The sequence below is a fragment of the Centroberyx gerrardi genome, chromosome 23 (genome assembly GCF_048128805.1).
Source record: "Centroberyx gerrardi isolate f3 chromosome 23, fCenGer3.hap1.cur.20231027, whole genome shotgun sequence".
NCBI lineage: Eukaryota > Metazoa > Chordata > Actinopteri > Beryciformes > Berycidae > Centroberyx > Centroberyx gerrardi.
In genome coordinates this window covers 19,522,417-19,541,994 of record NC_136019.1, presented here as the reverse complement: position 1 = coordinate 19,541,994, position 19,578 = coordinate 19,522,417, and the positions used below count along the sequence as shown (strand labels likewise).

Here is a 19,578-nt window from a genome sequence, read left to right as displayed (position 1 = left end):
TGAGAACTGGAATAAGTTAATTCCCACTGCACATAAAAGGTAGAGCCAACCCACACCTTTTTAAAAAGCAGGTCAAAACCTGGCTCATAGAAAATTTGAAAATATATTTAGCCTAGGAATAATCCAGATTGAATTGTTGTGGTATTGTGTGGTTTGGTTGTACTAATTGGGTTATTGTTAATTGAACCTGTTTTTGCTATATGTGTTTTTAGTTTGGTTTGTTGTTGAGGTCTCTGCCTGCCTGATGCCACTTTATTGTGTTATCCTTGTCAAATTAACCTGAGATGCATTTTGTTTATTGCACCTGTCTTGCTTTTTATTCTCAAATAAACTAAACTAAGCATCACCATCATCCCCAAATTATTATTGTGTATAAAATATCCTTTAAAGGCTTTGCACAAAGAGATGTGTCCATTCAGAAGAGGTTTAGCCACCTGAAAATCTCACAGACCAGAAAATGCTCCAATTATAAAGGGGCTTTAGCCTCGGTGGATTAGTATTGAAGCTGAAGGCACTTCGCAGTTTGAGCTTCCATGTGGTGATGAAGGGGGGTATTTCAACTTCAACATTTTTTGCTATTCAAACATGTATTATGATGTTTCATGCAGGCGTCAATACATTTGCATGCTGAGCATTCTCAAAACAGTCTGTTGACAGCAGGCCAGAGCATCTCTTGAGTTTTCATATTCCTGCATAGGGGCAAAAGGCCTCTGCCCTTTTCGCTGTGAGTGCTGAAGTGCCCCTTTTTTCTGTTTTTTTTTAGCTATATACCTTCATTTAACCAGGGTAGGTCCAGGCCCTAATGGCCACTTCCAATACTTCATTATTTTTTTGGCATTTTCAACTTAATTGACAGGGCAGTAGAGATTGACAGGACAGACAGGGCAGAGAGAGGGGATGACAGGCAGCAGAGGCACGGGCCAGATTCAAACCTGTGCCGCTGCTTTACAGTTTTTTACAATTGGTTACAAGCATGTCTCAATGCTAGACTCACTTTTTCAAAACTCTTCACACAACAGAAGTGTATGCGGACCAAACTGTGACTGACTCTTGCCTTGCTTTAACACAAAATGCATTGGTTTAACACAAAAGACATTCAATGACCACAACTTTCAGAATTCTTGAATTCTTTTCTCACTCAAAGTCGACCACCAGCAGAACCATGTGTATCTACAGCCCATTTTGCAAATGCTTACATACTCTTTTCAAAACTTAAATTTACAAGTTCAAAACCATACATACATTCAAGTGGACAGCAATTTGCCTTCCCATTCCATTGAAATACATTCAAAATCCTAAAAAAAGATGGTTATGGAGACAAATAGTGAAAAATTATTATTGAAATTATGTAAATGAGACCAACCACAGGTGATTTCATCTCAGTCCCATCTCATTACCACCTATACAGGTGTGATGTGGACGAAAACCTGTGGCCAAACGCAGGAGACCGGGTGGACTACTGTAACATGATTTGTATGTTTTGTTTTTTGTTTTGTTTTTTGAGCAAACTATTACAGTATTGACTTTTGTTTTCCTTACAGCAATTTTCATTTACTCTACTTTATTTTTGAATTACTTTATGGTAAAAAAAAAAAAAAGCACATTGAAGCTTTTCCTGTTTTCCTGTTGCATTCCTATGACTTGTTCCTGTAGTATACTGTAGTACATTCTATAAAGAGGTACCATTCTTACTGTATTTTGTAATGGGAACTTTGTTTATTGTAAAATAAGACAATGTACACATTTCTTATACAATTAACAATAACAACAAAAAATATATATACACACAACAAAAAACTATAGAGCACAAAATTATTTACTACATCAAAGATTGCCATAAAATGACGCATCTACTGTAATGTTACCTGTTGTTAGCGTTTTTTAGGTAATTGTGTTATGAGTGACAAAGTGTTGCTGTTGGAGAAAACTAGTGCTATTATTTGACTTTGACACAAGTATGCAGTGTTTTGGTAGTTTTGGTGCATTTTGGGTGTGAAATTAACTGTTGTGCCAAGCTGCGTGTTGGTACAGACAACAGTGTGAAGAGTTTTGAAAAAGTGGACTCAGTATTGAGAAAAGTTTGTAACCAATTGTAAAAAACTGTAATGGTACGCGTTCCACCTGTTGAACCACCGGGGCTCCGGCCCCTTCCATGCTTCATTTTTGCCCTACTGTCACACCAGAGGGGCACTTGAGCTGCTCAAACCCCATCTGGTGTGACATTACGGCAAAAATGACTGAAAAATGCAAATGAATTATGTCTCTTTTCTACTGTGGGGCACCCTAGTAAAACATGAAACCCTCACTTTTTTCATCCAATGGGACACCTAACAGCTGGTTGATGCACTGACTCACTGTTTACCTGTTGGTCTGTCAGCCAGGCAGCACCAGACTGTGTGTTTGTATGTGTGTGTGTGTGTGTGTGTGTGTGTGTGTGTGTGTGTGTACATGTGTTGTCTGTTTACATGTGTGTGTTCACAGTAAGTGTAGGTTGATGAGGTCGTGCCACTTTAAAAGTACCTTAATAATTGTTTTCATTCAGCTTCATTCAGTTTTCATGTCATTCTATTCAATCAATTTTGATTTGAAATTATGTTGGTGTTAGGTCAGACTTTAATGAAGGATTTTTTACTTGGCTAAATTTCATTTACCAAGTTGATATAAAATGATTTTGCAGCAGTCAAGGAAAATAGATAAATTGCATCCTGCAACATCCAGGCAGCATCTATATGCAGTGAAACTGCTGCTGTCTGCCTCAACAAATCAAACAAATAATTCAGCAAGTAGCCTATTTTCCAGCTAGCTTTGTGTTATTTTCTCTAGCTAGCTTATAATCAATCTCGTATTTTATTGATGGTTTTGGTAAGCTATTGATAGCTAGCTTTGAAGTTAAAATGAGGCATCTAGCTTTAGTTGAAGCTAATGTTACTGTGGCAAATAAGTGCCAGCTAGCAGCTATAGTCCTATTACAGCTGCTTCAGTGGAACACTCTTTTTCAAAGCTGAAGCTGGTAAAAGACCAATCTCGGAACCCATTGTCTATCGGTCTGATGACAATTAGACTCTGGGGGCGACGGCCAATATTTCGGGGTTTCCGGTGTAGCCAGCGGAAGACTTCCTCTTCCGTGCGCCGGTCATTGTTTACAATCCGATTAGCAACTTGAGACGCGAGAATGGAGTTGGAGTTGAGAGACGACGTCTCATATGCAGATATCTGTTTATAGAGATTAGCCGAAATGTCGTCTGGACCTAGTTTGGACTAGTGTAAACTGGCTACTTGTGAAACAATCCAGTCGTAGACGTCGTCTCTCAACTCCAACTCCATTTCAGATGGAAAACTTCACATCAGAACAAAAGCCTATTCACAAAGTCAACCATAAGTGTGTTTTTGCATAAAGCGGGCAATTGTTATCACTAGCAGAGGTGAGAAGCAGGTGTAAAAATATCCCTTGATTTGCCTATTGGCATCATTAATACAGGTAGAAGATGCTTTAAAGTGGTGTACAACAGCACATTGTGCACAGAGCGCAGAGGAACTGTTCACTCATCCAGCATCATGAAGGAAAAGGTCTTGTTGGGTATCTTCTTTCTCTCAGGTCAGTGAAATCTTTGTTAAGGTCAAATTGTGCATATTACTGAATAATACTGATATAATATTGTTCACAACTTTGCATTGTGTTATTGTAATACAATACACAATTCTATGTACAATAGTGATTTGCAGAGCCGGCCCCAGACATAAACAGTTTAAGCGCTCTTTTAGGGCCACACATGAGGCCTCATACACACACATCCGAGTACACAGGCTTATAATTAACTAGCTAACCTTACATGATCTATATCTTTTTTGTCTTGATAGATTACACTGTACTGCACAAGACAGTTGTCAACAATTGTATCCCTCTGAGTAAGCTTGGAATAGTTTTCAGACTATAACAACTTTTTGAATGCCTAATAAAAAGTCTATTCCAGGGTTGCATTACTGAGATCACCTGGTTAGACCCTTTCACACCACCAGTTCTAACTTTTACCCAGCTCATTGCTTTGGTATGAAAGGGGCTGTACAGTTTCATTCCATATGTGATGACTGCTGTAAGCAAGGAAATGTGTTTATCCGGTCAGCTGCGCATGTGTAATGTTTAGTGTTATAGGGCCACACATTTCTTGTTTAGGGCCACCAAAACCCTGGGGCCGGCCCTGGTGATTTTCTTATTCTTGTTACCATACTGCTGATTCTCTCTGAGATAAAGTACCATGATGTCAGTTTGAGCAACTCAAGCACATTACCTGACATGTTAAAAGATGTTAATAACTAGTGGGCATGTATGTTGACACAGACTTTAGAGTGTGGATGCAAACCTAGCTCTACAGCCTCACAGCACTCATACAGACTTTGTCCTCACAGGGTGGCACACCTTCTCCACATGCCTTCCTCGTCAGTACCACTATGTTGCTGAACCAAAGAACTGGACCGAAGCCCAGAGCTACTGCAGAGAGAAATACACAGACCTGGCCACCATAGACAATATGGAAGAAATGAACCACCTCATCAACACAGTTAAAGAATTAGGTAGCGTTGGGTCGGTCTGGATTGGCCTGCGCGATGTAATTGATTGGAGGTGGTCTTTTTCAGATGCGTCTTACTACCCAGAGGGTGGGGCTGACTACAGGAACTGGAACATAGACTTCAATCAACCTGATAATTATAGGGGTCGTCAGTTTTGTGTGAACATCAGAGACAATGGGGGATGGAGTGATCACGATTGCAACACAAATTATCCATTCATCTGTTATAACGGTAAGAACATAGTAAAGCATTTTCTGCTTTCTGCCCATGAAGATGATTATGAAGTCTAGCTTAAACCAAGCCCAGATATGAACTGGGGCATTTCTTTAAGTTTGATGGTAGGTTTGAATTCCTTTCCAAAGGACTCATCATTTTCTTTGCCAAAATCTAACTGTAGGAACAACGATGGATCCCCAATTTGTTGTTATAAATGATCGAATGAATTGGTCCAGTGCTCAGAGGTACTGCAAGGAGAACTTCATAGACTTGGCCAGTGTTAGGAGCCAGACTGAGAACCAGGAGATCCAGAAGTTGGTGCCACAGGGAGACTGGGCCTGGATTGGCCTGTACAGAGAGCCTCAGAGTCGCTGGTCTGATGGGAGCGACTCCTCCTTCACTTACTGGGACGACCCACCTTATTACAGCTTGTCCAATGAGATGTGTGCTGTTGCAAACAAACGGAACTCATTCAAATGGAGAGCAATACCTTGTCATTACAGACTTTACTTTGTCTGCTACAGCTTCCCTGGTGAGTGGTTTGCTGTACTTTGGTTGAGAAGATAGAATACTGAATTGCATCAAAAAAACGTCATTTGTTATTCATATAACCCAGCAAACTCTAGTTGAACCACTGATAGCAGATTTTCTTAAGATGGGACACCTCTAACTCTTTTAGGTGACTTCAACCTCCACACAGAATTTTTTTTACTTGTGATTGCTCTTTTGATCTGGCCTGCTCTGTATCCACAGAAATCCACATCCCATACTGTACCTCCAGTCAGGGACAGACTGGGAATATAAAATGGCCCTGGACGTTTTTCACTCAAACTGGCCCACATGCTCAGCGATACACCACAAGTCATAGACTCCATGCCACACTCTGTGTAAACACCCACACAGTATTGCAAGGGATTGCATAGAATTTTATAAGAAAATAAAAAGAGTTTGCCTCAAACACCAGTCATTATACATTATACCGATACAACATACCTCATTCTGAAGCTTTGAATAAAATAGATTCCATTGGATTCCAGTTTGTGGCTCCTGTTCCATTGAAGTCTATGACAGAGTGAACAAAATCTAGCTATTTATTTTTAAAAATAAAATAGTTTGGCACTCACTTAACAGTTTCTGCTTGAATAGATTATACCCCTGGGTGGAACAGTCAATTCTGCATGAAAATAGTGCGATTACATTCAACACCTTTTTTTTTCTACAGCCCTTTGTTATGATCTATGTCACCCATTACTGATAGACAAACAGTTGAAAACATGTTTTAATAAAGCAAACCATTTTCAGCTGTAAACTATAAATATTACTAGATTAGGAGTAGCATCATCATAGAGTCCAAAGTACAAATATACTTTTAAAAAAATTACCAAAAAATGTATATAAATAATATCAAATGTAAATGTAACTTATACTAACAAATTAAAAAAAACTGTTAAGATTTAACAACAGTTGTAAACCAACTGTTTATCCAGCCAAGCAGCAGCACCGGGGTCAGAAAAATGGTCTCCAAACAAACAAAGGTTACTCAGGGACACAGGGAGGAGAGAGACATGATGGATAGCCATGCTGGGGGAGAGAGAGAGAGAGAGGGAGAGAGAGAGAGAGAGAGATGTTCATCTTTTGTACATATTCTGCTCATGTTCAGCTTGTTCTTAGTTTTCTAGTGATGTGTCGTCTTTTTAAAAGAGAGAGAGAGAGAGAGAAAGAATGTTCCATGGTCCAGCCATACCCTATACTGACCATGAACATCTAACTCTTCATGTTATAAATGATTTGTTCATGCTTTAGACAGCATTTACATTTAAAAGACTCGCAACACCATGCCATTGTATTTGTTCCCACAGCATATTTTGTTCCTCTTCTCCTTCTATCTTTGTCCCTATAAGCGCAAATGAAGCAGATATTTAAGCTGAAGATAAAGCCGGAGGACTCCTCTGTGGATCTGAATGACCCTGCTGTGAAGGCAGACATCTTACAAAAGGCAAGTCTTCTCACATGGGATCTAATGAATGTTGGGTGTTCCAAAAGCCTTGTGTGTAAAAATAGTTACTGTATGTGTCCTGCAGCTCCAGGACAGACTGAAGGACCAAGGGGTGACTGGAGTGGTCCTGAAGTGGCGAGAGCAACCTGATGGAAAAGTCTTCCACAAGGAGGAAAAAAGTCCTGATGAGAAAGAAAAAAGGAAGTGGCAAGAAAAGAGAGACCTTTGAAATTTTAACCCAACTTAAGATTTGCTGAGTGTAGTGTGATTTTCACTGTGAATGTTCTTTCTATTACTGCTACTAAACAGAATATACCATGTAGTTTTCAGAATAATGAATACTTAACCATAGCCTTGAATGTGTAGCCTGTCTAGAGTTTGGTCTTTCATCATCAATGTTATTGTGAGTTTTCATTAAATCATCTCCTGAATAAACCATAATTACAAGCCGACGCTTTGTAACCAGCTTCATGTTTGTTTGTGAACTCAAGTGACATTTATATAAATATAAAAACAACAATAAACATACAGTTATGGGAGTGATTTATTCCAGGATGCAGGTTAAGTGCACTACGCTTCCTGATGAGGATGCTTTAACATTTCTTTATACCAAAATCAATACAACAAACAAACCAGCCAAAAGGGGAAAACAAATCTAATAGTGTGGTCAAATTCACATGGTCACCCTTTGTTAAAGGGGAACATGATAAAAAGACGACACATCACTTGGAAAGGGAAAGTGAAGGGACAAAAAAAGATTGGTATCATTTTGGTATAACACTCATTCTCATGTCAAGGGCGTTATGTACAAGGTGGAGATTCTTCATATTTACACATTTACATACAACAAACCAAATCTTTATGGAGACTTGATTCCACTACTGGCTACGCCTAATATAGGCGTATACAGTGTGTGTGTGTGTGTGTGTGTGTGTGTGTGTGTGTGTGTGATGTTTAAAGAAAGTGCAACACCACCCTCTTGTGTTTGAGTACACTCTTCATAATTCCTGCAAGTTCCATAAGGGTTCATCTCATCCTTCTCTCCTTGGAAAGAATATTATTGCCTTTAAAGAGTGAGAGTGTCTAGTAATCATTCAAAATGATGTAAAAATTCACCCCATCCACCCTCCATCCACCCAGGTGAAGAAGAGACGGAGACGGAGGGGAAGGAGGAAGGACGGGACGGAGGTGAGCGGGCCAGTTGAGGAGGCCGTGGAGTAGAGGTGAAGAGTCAGAGGAGGAGAGAGAATGAGGAGGAGATAGAGGGAGGTCGCCCCCTCTCCTCCTTGGGATTACATGGGGGTTGATGTTAGAGCGGAGGAGGGGGAGGAGGAGGAGGAAGGCAGAGTGGAGTCCCTGTGCCAGGCTAGGCCAGGCTAGGCCAGGCTAGGCCAGGCTAGCTCGTCAGCGTTGCTGCAGCAGCCATCAGCTGGTCAGGTAGGGGATAGAGGGGTAAGATGAGCCAGTGGGTAAGTTGAACCACCCCCTGTGTCCTAGCAATGGTAAGCACTATGTGTCATGTGACCAGGCATTTAGGAAGAGACTTCCATTTCAACATGGCTGTGATGGAATCAGCCACTAAGTAGTAAGTACATTTATGCTCATAAAACTTTTGTTTTTTGCAACAAAAAGTACATTTTTTAGTTTAGATTTTAATGGCTGTTGTCTCAATACCAATTTAGCTACATTCAAACATATATACAATAAATGTTGGTCTACTACCAAGGACTAAAACCATATGAATTAATTAGCAAAAGGTTAGCAGTGAACTAGTGTGTAGACTAGTGTGTAGAAAAGGTGGCTATGGGGTAAGTTGATCCAAAATCCAAGGGGTAAATTGAGCCAGTTGTCCACCTTGTTGATTTCTGATATTAACAATAGCATCTTAATGAATGTGCAATGTGACTGTGCAATTTATTAATTTCTTAATGTATTCATTAATTAATTAATTTATTTAGTATCTTGAACAATATAGAGCAGTGTTTCTGTACTCAGACCTCAAGGACGCCCTGTCCTGCAACTCAGTGGCGTCACCAGCATCGGGCTTCCGGGGCTTTAGCCGGGAATGTTTTTTGACTAGCCCCGAATCTTTTGACAGAGGGAAGCGAGGAGGTTTTATATTAACCGTATATCCAGGGGTGTCATTGGGCCGTGTTCCAGGAGTGAATTTGTTCTAAAAAAGAAAATGCAGAGCAATACCGGTGATTGCACCTGGTGCTTAAACAACTGGTTTGGTTCGTTTTATTACCAAAGTTTGCCGGCTGGGCAGTATTTGGATCTTCGGGCCAATCACAGTGCATCAAAACGGAAAACTCCACCCAACCGGGAAGCAGGGCCACATTAAACAAACGCACAATCAAATGACAGGCACAGACAGTTTAATCTGAGCCAGGACCTGACAGGTTGTGTTGTAAAAATGTCGGGAAAGAAGAAAGTAGACATTCTGTGTTATTTTCAACTCAATGTGAGTGATAAAACAATGTGTTCAAGTGAATTTAACTTGTAAACAGACAGACATGTCATTGTCGTTTTCACATGATCCATCTTTGTAACAGAAATAATTTATTTGTATTTTATCCAGATGCCAACATGAATAATTCAGTGGCTCAGTTTGCCCCCCAAGCAGCTCAATTTACCCACTTGCTAGGATCAATTTACCCCCAACCTGGGGCAAATTGAGCCAAGGGACCACTTTTTATAAGAAGTTGTATTTTCATTCTTCTTTCGTTTAGCTGCATTGTTACCAGTTAATGTTGTTGACTGTGTGTTAGTCATTAACTGTGAAGTGTGGAAAGCTGCCTGATAGTGCTGGTCATGCCCCTGTCATGGTCATACATATGTACATTATATATGTCAAAAATTTGACCAAATAATAATAATAACAATAACTGTATTTATATAGCACTTTTCTTAACAATTGTTACAAAGTGCTTAGAGTAAATAATATGGATCATGTAAAGAATAAAACAAAATAAAAACAAAAGAATCTAAGACGTAAGTACTCACATTTCAACATCAATAAACATGAGTACATAAAGAGACAATAATAAAACAGAATAAAATGTATAAATAAAATAATAAAATATAAGAATAAAAGTCGGTTAAAAGCAAGTTTAAAAAGTGCGGTTTCAGTTGATGTTTAAAAGACATAAGACAGGTGACCGTACAAAGTTTAAAAGGAAGGTCGTTCCACAGCTTAAGTGCCCTGATGCCCTCTCCCCTTTGGTTACCAGATTAGTCCTTGGAACTAAGAACAGAGACTTTGATGACCTTAGTGAGCGTCCCTGTACATATGGTGTGAGTAGGTCAGAAATGTAAATTGGGGCTAATCCATTTAAAGCTTTAAAAGTAATCAATAAAATCTTAAAATGTATTCTAAAGGTAATTGGAAGCCAAAGGAGGGATGCTAAAATGGGGGTAATGTGGTCTATTCTCTTAGTTCCAGTTAAAAGTCTAGCTGCTGCATTCTTTAGTGCTTTTTTACTGAGAGCAGAATAGAGGGAGTTGCAGTAGTCGATACATGAGGATATAAAAGCATTTCAGTCAGCAGATTATTGAGAATGAATGCAAATATAGAGACAGAGTTTAGTATGGTGTCTAGGCTCTGATCTTGTCACTCCCTGCAGCAAACACCTAGCTCACCAAATGAGAGCAGGGAGTGATGATAGGGAAATCATGAATTGACAATAAAACTTTCATTGTTCAATCTTTAAAGAATTTGAGAATTTTCAAAATCTCAGTATCAATGAAAAAATGTGTATCCTGCTTAGAGAAAATGTTGAAACAGTGGAACTCTGTGCTCAGTATGTGATGTCATGCCATAATAAAGAACACATCAACTCTGTAATCCCTTCTTTAACTTTGCTTAGTAAGCACATGTATAACAAATTCTTTATCATTCTTTTTTTTTTTGTTTTGTTTTGTTATTGTTGTTACTGTCCAGAAATATTCTATGTGAAGAATCTATTTATTTACAGTAATATGCACTTATATATATATATATTCCCTAGGTGGCTTGGTCCAAACTATTTTGGTTTGGGGTAATTGTTACAGTTTACCATTTCCTCAGATAAAGTAACATTGTAACAGAAAAAGGATACTATTGATAAAACAACTCAAGCATATATGATTAACCAAAAAAAAAAAACGTAACAAAATAAAAAACGAAAAGGTGGGGCAGAGGAATTGAGGGATAAAAAAATAAAGGCTGTGAAGCTGAGGCATCAAAATGTGCAAAAATGACTGACCTTTTCAGTAGTGCAAGCACCAGCAGCATTTCCACTGCTGGTGATGAACGGCATCAAGAGGCTCAGTGTCTCTCTACACCTTCCCCCGTCCTGAAGGGAGGTAAAGGACTCTGGCCTCAGTGCCTCTCTTTACATGCCCACCCCCTTTAAAAATTGTGAAATGAGCATGAACTCTGAAACGTAGACTACATGTTGTGGACACAAATTATGTGAAGTTTATGTTCCTCCACCACAAATTGGATTATTTGACAAAAGCTCGAATTGGAGAGGCCATTTTACCGCTAGTGGTTAAGTTTAGGCAAACAAAAAAACTTGGTCAAGGTTTGGGTTAAGGTTTGGGTTATGGTTTAGGTAAAGGTTAGGCAAGCAAACCAATTTGGTTAAGGTTAGGGAAAGGTTGTGGTCATGGTTAAATAAGAAAAACTTGAGCTAAAAGTTAGAACTTCACTCATAGTAGAAATCTTCTTGGTATGAATTTGGAATGGAACCTGGGTCTTTGGAATTGAGGATTTACGCCCATCCACCACCCTGACCACTACACCCTTACTTTCTACTGCATTATTTCCATGTCATACTACATCAGTTTATAGTCGTGCCTGCTTCACAAAACCCTTTCCTGGTGGGAAAACACATTTCTCTCACTTTTTGTGCACGGAGCACATATTTGCATTTTAGCACATTGTGCTCATTTCACATCATTTCAAGAGATCAGGCTGGAACAAACGAATATGACCCGAATGTTGTGACTTTTTCATGTTTAGCCTGCAGTTAATGGGGCCTTTTTGTGTAAATCCTACATGAGTGTTGTTTAGGATATCTGGTCAGTTGATACTAACTTAACTCAGGTCGCACGACTCCACAAACATAAGCTGTACACCGGTCTCACATCAGATTTGATTAAATTTGAATGATTCCTGTGAGTCATTGCAGCAACAGAGAGGATATACATATGAATAGAACATACTGTATGCAGTGTTGAGAGTGGAGGAGAGGCCAAGCAGCTTCCTCAAACTATTTATTTATTCTTTTCTGACACTGGTAGGCAAACCAACATGAAAATGCTGAAATGTCAACATTTGTGAAAAAGAACATTCTGCTCATTTTCTGTTTTGTAATCGTTTTCTTTTGTTATAAGTATATTTTGATCAAATGAAGCTGTTGTTCCTGCAGTTGTTTCATAGTAAGTCAATGAAAGGTAACTGAGATTGAGATCGGCACTCGTATTGACTGATCTACTTCATAAACTTCTCAGTATTGGTTCTAAAAACATTGGTATCGGTGCACCTCTAGTATTTATTGTAGAATTGATTAATGTCTTGCTGGTTGTTTATAAAAAGCCCTGAATTGATTCTAAATCAACATTTTGATCAAATTCTACACATGTAGAATTAATTATTATTATTATTATTATTATTATTATTATTATTATTATTATCATTATTATTATTATTCTCCTGGGTTTCAATGGATAGTTTAGTGTCCCATGGTCTAAATGTTCTTTCAGAGGCTTTTCCACCCTGACAAAAATACAATTTTGGGGGAAATGCTGAATACTGGATTTTTTTTTGGCATGGAAATGGTCTAAATTTAATGTCATTGAATAGCAGCACAAAATACATATTTGCATTTTTCCTCATATGTGCAGATAAGGCCCTCATGCACCCACCCAATATGATAGAATATGAAAAACAAACTGATACGCATCTTAGACAGATTCAAGGTGTCATGTAAGAACATGCAAACTGTGTCTGTGTGTTTGTTTCACAGGAATGGGAGCTGAAGACCGGCACGTAAACCGCCCCACCCCTCAAATCAGCCTGTTCTTATTTACCTTTTATTTTATTTTTAAAGATGTGAATATATTTATTTAAAAACTGTTCATACAGTGAGAGCGGTTGAGCAGGACACAAGCATAGCATTCACATTGTTATTGAAAGAAAATAAGTGTTGCTGGTTTTAGTTTCACAACATACAGAAATGGCAAACATTTTTTAACTTACCATTTTATACTACTGAGCATGCTGCAAGTGGGGCTGCAACAGAGAAGAACGTCCCATCCGTAGATTCACTCTATTTGCCCAAATTAAATTCTGGTGTCAGTATGGTCACTGATGGGAAATTTTCTCCACAGGAAATGAGGAATCAAAACTTCAGAGTGAAATCCAAAAGATGACTCTGCTCATGCAGCAGTGTTTGTTTTTGCACCTTAGACGTTTTCTACTTTCTACATTGTATTTCTCGGACAGTCTCCGCCTCGGGGACAGACATGCCTGTACATAAAGTAATAAACCCACTGAGAAACACCTCTTTGTTGACTGTGTGTGATTCATTAACTGTGCACAAAGCCGCCTGATAGTGCTGATCAAAATGTATCCTATGTAAATCTCAGTAATTTGACCACATAACAGTTATTTGTACACAGGGCCATGCTAATCGAGATTGCATCCAGTTCACTAACACTTTGCAACACCATCATCCCCAAATTATTATCTTGTATAAAAGATCCTTTAAAGGCTTTGCATGAAGAGATGTGTCCATTCAGAAGAGGGCTTGACAGAAAACGCTCCAATTAAAGGGGCTTTAGGCCACAAGTGTGCCATTCTTGGTGGATTAGTATTAAAGCTGAAGGCACACTTGCAGTTTGAGCTCCCAGTTGGCTCCCATTTTTTGCTATTCAAATATGTATTATGATTTTTCATGCAGGCGTTAATACATTTGCATGCTGAGCATTCTCAACATATTCCTGCATAGGGGCAGACAACAATATTATGCCTGATCCATTTCTGTAGCAATGGATAACAGGTGCAGTTTCACTGGAGTTTATCTTCTCAGACACTGGACAGGACAAACTCCAGTGAAAGTGCATCCATATTTATTTTTTTAAATGTATTCATTTTCATGTATTTATTTTATTTGTTCTTTGAAACATGAAGACCTGGACCCCAATGCCATCCATAAGTGAACCTCACATTCCACACTATACTCATGTTTTCTGAGGTGAATCCATCCCACACCCTGAAATCCATTGAGATTCCATTGAGACCTGTTATCAGCTTTTGTTGGCTAAAAAGGAAGAGTAACTGCAATATTGAATGGCAAATAATGTTCGAAACCTATAGCAACAATCTAAGTATGACATCTGAGCAGCAAAAGATATGAAATGTTGGTCAAATATTGTCAGTGACACAATTTAGCTCTAATGAAACAAGGGGTGTATTTACCTTTGCACAAACTATTTTTCATTTATTTGAATTTTCTCCTTACTTAGTGTAATAGAAAACGTTGTATTTATACACCAACCCGCCGTTCATCGCCCGGTCCGACTATTCCCGGGAGCCGGCTACCTGCTACCTCGCCCGAACCGGAGTAACGTTGTGGAGGTAACCCCGGGTTTTCCCCGGAGCAACTCACACAGATGCATTACACTGACGAGAGGTTACACTCGGACTCAGATTCGGGAGCTCAATAGAGAGCCTAAGTCCCTCCCCTTCCGCTGTCCCCCATGGGACCTTATTTCGGAAAAAATATGTACGGTAGTCAACGGCGAGAGACAAATAATTGTTTGATCCCGTTTGAATTGTGCCATGACTTACACATATGATGTTTTGTCAATTTAAAAGATAATTTTGCAAGTCAAGAAAGTCGCAGTTTGTTGTAAAACAGTACAGTAACGTTTAGTTTTGTGTGAAACCGCTCAGTGAACTACATCTCTCGTCTCGCACAATATACGTCACCAACACCAACATGGAACGAAACATAGGAAACACACACAGGCATCGCGTTAACGTTAGCCCCCACTGTACTAAAACTATCCTAAACCAGTTTAAATCCATTCTTACTGTCTACCTTCCAGGTTGTGTATAATACTCCTGCTATCTGAGAGGGACTTAGCTTCAGCGGCTCTGGGTAGCTTGTGGAGAGAGGAAGTTACGTCACTTGCGCGACTTTTGGGTGTGTAGTCTTTCTAATTACGTATTTTTACAGTCTTATAGTTCAACAGTTTTACGACAAACTGCGACTTTCTTGACTTGCAAAATTATCATTTAAATTGACAAAACATCATATGTGTAATTCATGGCACAATTCAAACGGGATCAAACAATTATTTGTCTCTCGCCGTTGACTACCGTACATATTTTTTCCGAAATAAGGTCCCATGGTGGTCCACCGGAAGGGGAGGGACTTAGGCTCTCTATTATTGCAGTACTGTGGGAATCAAGGAAGTCTCGAGTAGAGAACTCAGATACATTGACACAGACTGACTATACTGAAGAACGGACTATTGGGGTTGGGTTGCACTGTATTGAATTATTGCTTGGTTGGTATTTGCACTGTCTTTATTTGTATAATACACTGTGGGGAACATTGCATTTGCTGTGTTGTGTGTTTTTTGCTTGTGGCTGCATTTGTGTGTACAGGTAGCTAAGGGATTGGTACCTGCTATCCATTCCTTTGTAGGGTTTTTGCTGGCTGTATTCGTACCATTATATTTTGTCAGACTAAAGACTCTGACTGGCACCCTGGCTTAACCGCCAGCGACCGCTACACACTGCCCATGACAAAGGTGTGGCTCTGGAAAACTTCACATCAGAACAAAAGCATATTCACAAAGTCAACCATTAGTGTGTTTTTGCATAAAGCGTGCAATGGAATGCCATAGACATAATGATCTTTGTTATCAGTAGCAGAGGAGAGAAGCAGGTGTAAAAATATCCCTTGATTTGCCTATTGGCATCATTAATACAGGTAGAAGATGCTTTAAAGTGGTGTACAACAGCACATTGTGCACAGAGCGCAGAGGAACTGTTCACTCATCCAGCATCATGAAGGAAAAGGTCTTGTTGGGTATCTTCTTTCTCTCAGGTCAGTGAAATCTTTGTTAAGGTCAAATTGTGCATATTACTGAATAATACTGATATAATATTGTTCACAACTTTGCATTGTGTTATTGTAATACAATACACAATTCTATGTACAATAGTGATTTGCAGAGCCGGCCCCAGACATAAACAGTTTAAGCGCTCTTTTAGGGCCACACATGAGGCCTCATACACACACATCCGAGTACACAGGCTTATAATTAACTAGCTAACCTTACATGATCTATATCTTTTTTGTCTTGATAGATTACACTGTACTGCACAAGACAGTTGTCAACAATTGTATCCCTCTGAGTAAGCTTGGAATAGTTTTCAGACTATAACAACTTTTTGAATGCCTAATAAAAAGTCTATTCCAGGGTTGCATTACTGAGATCACCTGGTTAGACCCTTTCACACCACCAGTTCTAACTTTTACCCAGCTCATTGCTTTGGTATGAAAGGGGCTGTACAGTTTCATTCCATATGTGATGACTGCTGTAAGCAAGGAAATGTGTTTATCCGGTCAGCTGCGCATGTGTAATGTTTAGTGTTATAGGGCCACACATTTCTTGTTTAGGGCCACCAAAACCCTGGGGCCGGCCCTGGTGATTTTCTTATTCTTGTTACCATACTGCTGATTCTCTCTGAGAGAAAGTACCATGATGTCAGTTTGAGCAACTCAAGCACATTACCTGACATGTTAAAAGATGTAAATAACTAGTGGCCATGTATGTTGACACAGACTTTAGAGTGTGGATGCAAACCTAGCTCTACAGCCTCACAGCACTCATACAGACTTTGTCCTCACAGGGTGGCACACCTTCTCCACATGCCTTCCTCGTCAGTACCACTATGTTGCTGAACCAAAGACCTGGACCGAAGCCCAGAGCTACTGCAGAGAGAAATACACAGACCTGGCCACCATAGACAATATGGAAGAAATGAACCAACTCATTAACACAGTTCAACCTTTCAATGACAATTTGGGGGTCTGGATTGGACTGCACCGTGTAATTGATTGGAGGTGGTCTTTTTCAAATGCGTCTTACTACCCAGAGGGTGGGGCTGACTACAGGAACTGGAACACGGCAAGCAATCGACCTGATCATTCTGGGAATCGCCAGTCCTGTGTTGAAATTGGATCATTTGAGGGGAAATGGTGGGATGACGATTGCACCACAAGTTATCCTTTCATCTGTTATAAAGGTAAGAACATAGTAAAGAATAATTTCTGCTCCCATGAAGATGATTATGAAGTCTAGCTTAAATCAAGATCACATGTGAACTGAGGCATTTATTTTAGTTTGATGGTAGGTCTGGTAGGTCTGGGTTCCTTTGCAAATGACTCATCAATCCACTTCTGTGCCAAAATCTAATTGTAGGAACAACAATGATGGATCCCGCATTTGTTGTTGTGAATCAAGGAATGAATTGGCTCAATGCTCAGAGGTACTGCAGGGAGAACTACATAGACTTGGCCAGTGTGAGGAACCAGACTGAGAACCAGGAGATCCAGAAGTTGATACCAAACGGAGGTTATTACTGGATTGGCCTGTACAGACAGCCTCCGAAACGCTGGTCTGATGGGAGTAACTCGTCCTTTACTTACTGGAATGATCCCAGTGACCCTGTGTTCCGCATTGCTAGTGAGATATGTGTTCTTGCAGAAGGGCCCTCTTTCAAATGGGCACCAACACCTTGTAATAGAACATATCCCTTTGTCTGCTACAGCGTCCCTGGTGAGTGGTTTGCTGTACTTTGGTGGAGCAGATAGAACACTGCAATGCATTAAAATAGATGTATTTGTTATTAATATTATCCCAGAACCACTGATAGCAGATACCCCCATACCTCCAGGCTATGGTCCAGTCCTACACCCACATACAGGCCATGAACGTCTAACTCTTCATGTTATAAATTACATGTACATGCTTTAGACAGCATTTAAATTGAAAAGACTTACAACACCATGCCATTGTATTTGTTCCCATAGCAAGCTAATATTTTCTTTCTCTTCTCATTCTACCTGTGTCCTTTTAAGTGCCAATAAGTAAGCAGGTATTTAAGCTGAAGATACAGCCGGAGGACTCCTCTGTGGATCTGAATGACCCTGCTGTGAAGGCAGACATCTTACAAAAGGCAAGTCTTCTCACATGGGACCGAATGCATGTTGGGTGTTCCAAAAGCATCATACAACTAAAGGAAAAATCCACCCTAAAATGTTTAACCACTCCCTTAAACTGGGAGAAATCCATCGTAGAAGAGGAAGAGATGATTTCTTCATGATTGAAAGCAACAAGTTCACTCCTCTTCTCTGGGGGTTGCTGAAATGTATTCCGGGAAATGTAGGAAATCACTAACTGAAGAAGACAAGGCAGGTTGAGAGAAAGTGGGTGCACAAAAATATAACTTATCACACTTAATCACAAAATAACTCCTGGAATGCATGGAACATCACAAATTGATGATATCTACTAACAGTATGAGAGTGTCCGACAGTGGATTTTTCCTTTATGGTCTTCTTTATCCTGAGGGAATATGAAATGAAACCAGAGTCAGAGTTTAACATAACCCATGAGAAGAGAGTGTGACACCTACATGAGACAAATAATTCCTGTCATGAGTGTGGTTGAGTGGATGTGTAAAATTAGTTGCTGTATGTGTCCTGCAGCTCCAGGACAGACTGAAGGACCAAGGGGTGACTGGAGTGGTCCTGAAGTGGCGAGAGCAACCTGATGGAAAAGTCTTCCACAAGGAGGAAAAAAGTCCTGATGAGAAAGAAAAAAGGAAGTGGCAAGAAAAAAGAGAACTCTAAACCCAACTTAAGATTTGGTTAGTGTAGTGTGATTTCCACTGTGAATGTTCTTTCTATTACTGCTACTAAACAGAATTTACCATGTAGTTTTCAGAATAATGAATACTTAACCATAGCCTTGAATGTGTAGCCTGTCTAGAGTTTGGTCTTTCATCATCAATGTTATTGTGGGTTTTCATGAAATCATCTCCTGAATAAACCATAATTACAAGCCGACGCTTTGTAACAAGCTTCATGTTTGTTTGTGAAATTTGAAAATAAAACAATAAACATACAGTTATGGCAGTGATTTATTCCAGGATGCAGGTTAAGTGCACTACGCTTCCTGATGAGGATGCTTTGACATTTCTTTACACCAAAATCAGTAGAACAAACAAACAAGGAATATATTGGACTATTGAAATTCCCACTTTCCCCTTTGTTAAAGGGGAACATGATAAAAAGACGACACATCACTAGAAAACTAAGAACAAGCTGAACATGAGCAGAATATGTACAAAAGATGAGTAACGTGTGAATCAGAATGGATGGGTGCCATCTGCTGTTTGCTTGTATCAAATACAAGACCGACCAAATGGTGATCTTGCCAATAATAGTAGCATTGATTGAAGTCTGTGCTCTTCAGTGACCTCTGTAGTCCCTAAAGGCCTTTAGTTCAGAGTCTGTAGACTTGTTCAGTTGCTGTCCAATATATATTATACCTTCAAGACAGCACTGCTTACATCATTAGTGCAGTCAAACAAAAAAATCAGCAAAAGGCAATAAAAACTGTGTGTAAATGTGAATATCTTAGATAAGACAATTAAATTCTTTCCAGTTAACAATGAAGACCATAAAATTATTACACTGAAAATATTGAAAAAATGATACAATGTG

The 19,578-nt window shown here is 39.4% G+C and overlaps 2 protein-coding genes across 2 annotated transcripts; both read left to right on the top strand.

Moving 5' to 3' along the window:
• The first annotated feature begins 3,470 nt into the window (after positions 1 to 3,470).
• Positions 3,471 to 18,702, top strand: LOC139917328 (C-type mannose receptor 2-like). The gene is made up of 5 exons (XM_078291728.1): positions 3,471 to 3,595; positions 4,405 to 4,797; positions 4,964 to 5,314; positions 17,929 to 18,026; positions 18,559 to 18,702. The coding sequence occupies exons 1-5, from the start codon at positions 3,556 to 3,558 to the stop codon at positions 18,700 to 18,702; spliced, it is 1,026 nt and encodes a 341-aa protein (XP_078147854.1). The 5' UTR covers positions 3,471 to 3,555.
• Positions 15,739 to 17,789, top strand: LOC139917335 (L-selectin-like). The gene is made up of 5 exons (XM_071906442.2): positions 15,739 to 15,888; positions 16,698 to 17,093; positions 17,270 to 17,533; positions 17,619 to 17,626; positions 17,745 to 17,789. Exons 1-5 carry the CDS (start codon positions 15,849 to 15,851, stop codon positions 17,787 to 17,789), a joined length of 753 nt encoding a protein of 250 aa, XP_071762543.2. The 5' UTR covers positions 15,739 to 15,848.
• Positions 18,703 to 19,578: the final 876 nt, after the last annotated feature.

What these genes read in the sequence shown, in the direction of transcription:
- LOC139917335 (XM_071906442.2), top strand. Translation starts at nt 15,849, where the DNA reads ATGAAGGAAAAGGTCTTGTTGGGTATCTTCTTTCTCTCAG. An exon ending in GGGTATCTTCTTTCTCTCAG is followed by an intron (nt 15,889 to 16,697) that starts GTCAGTGAAATC and finishes TTGTCCTCACAG; the next exon opens with GGTGGCACACCTTCTCCACA. An exon ending in TCCTTTCATCTGTTATAAAG is followed by an intron (nt 17,094 to 17,269) that starts GTAAGAACATAG and finishes ATCTAATTGTAG; the next exon opens with GAACAACAATGATGGATCCC.
- LOC139917328 (XM_078291728.1), top strand. Translation starts at nt 3,556, where the DNA reads ATGAAGGAAAAGGTCTTGTTGGGTATCTTCTTTCTCTCAG. An exon ending in GGGTATCTTCTTTCTCTCAG is followed by an intron (nt 3,596 to 4,404) that starts GTCAGTGAAATC and finishes TTGTCCTCACAG; the next exon opens with GGTGGCACACCTTCTCCACA. An exon ending in AGGCAGACATCTTACAAAAG is followed by an intron (nt 18,027 to 18,558) that starts GCAAGTCTTCTC and finishes TGTGTCCTGCAG; the next exon opens with CTCCAGGACAGACTGAAGGA.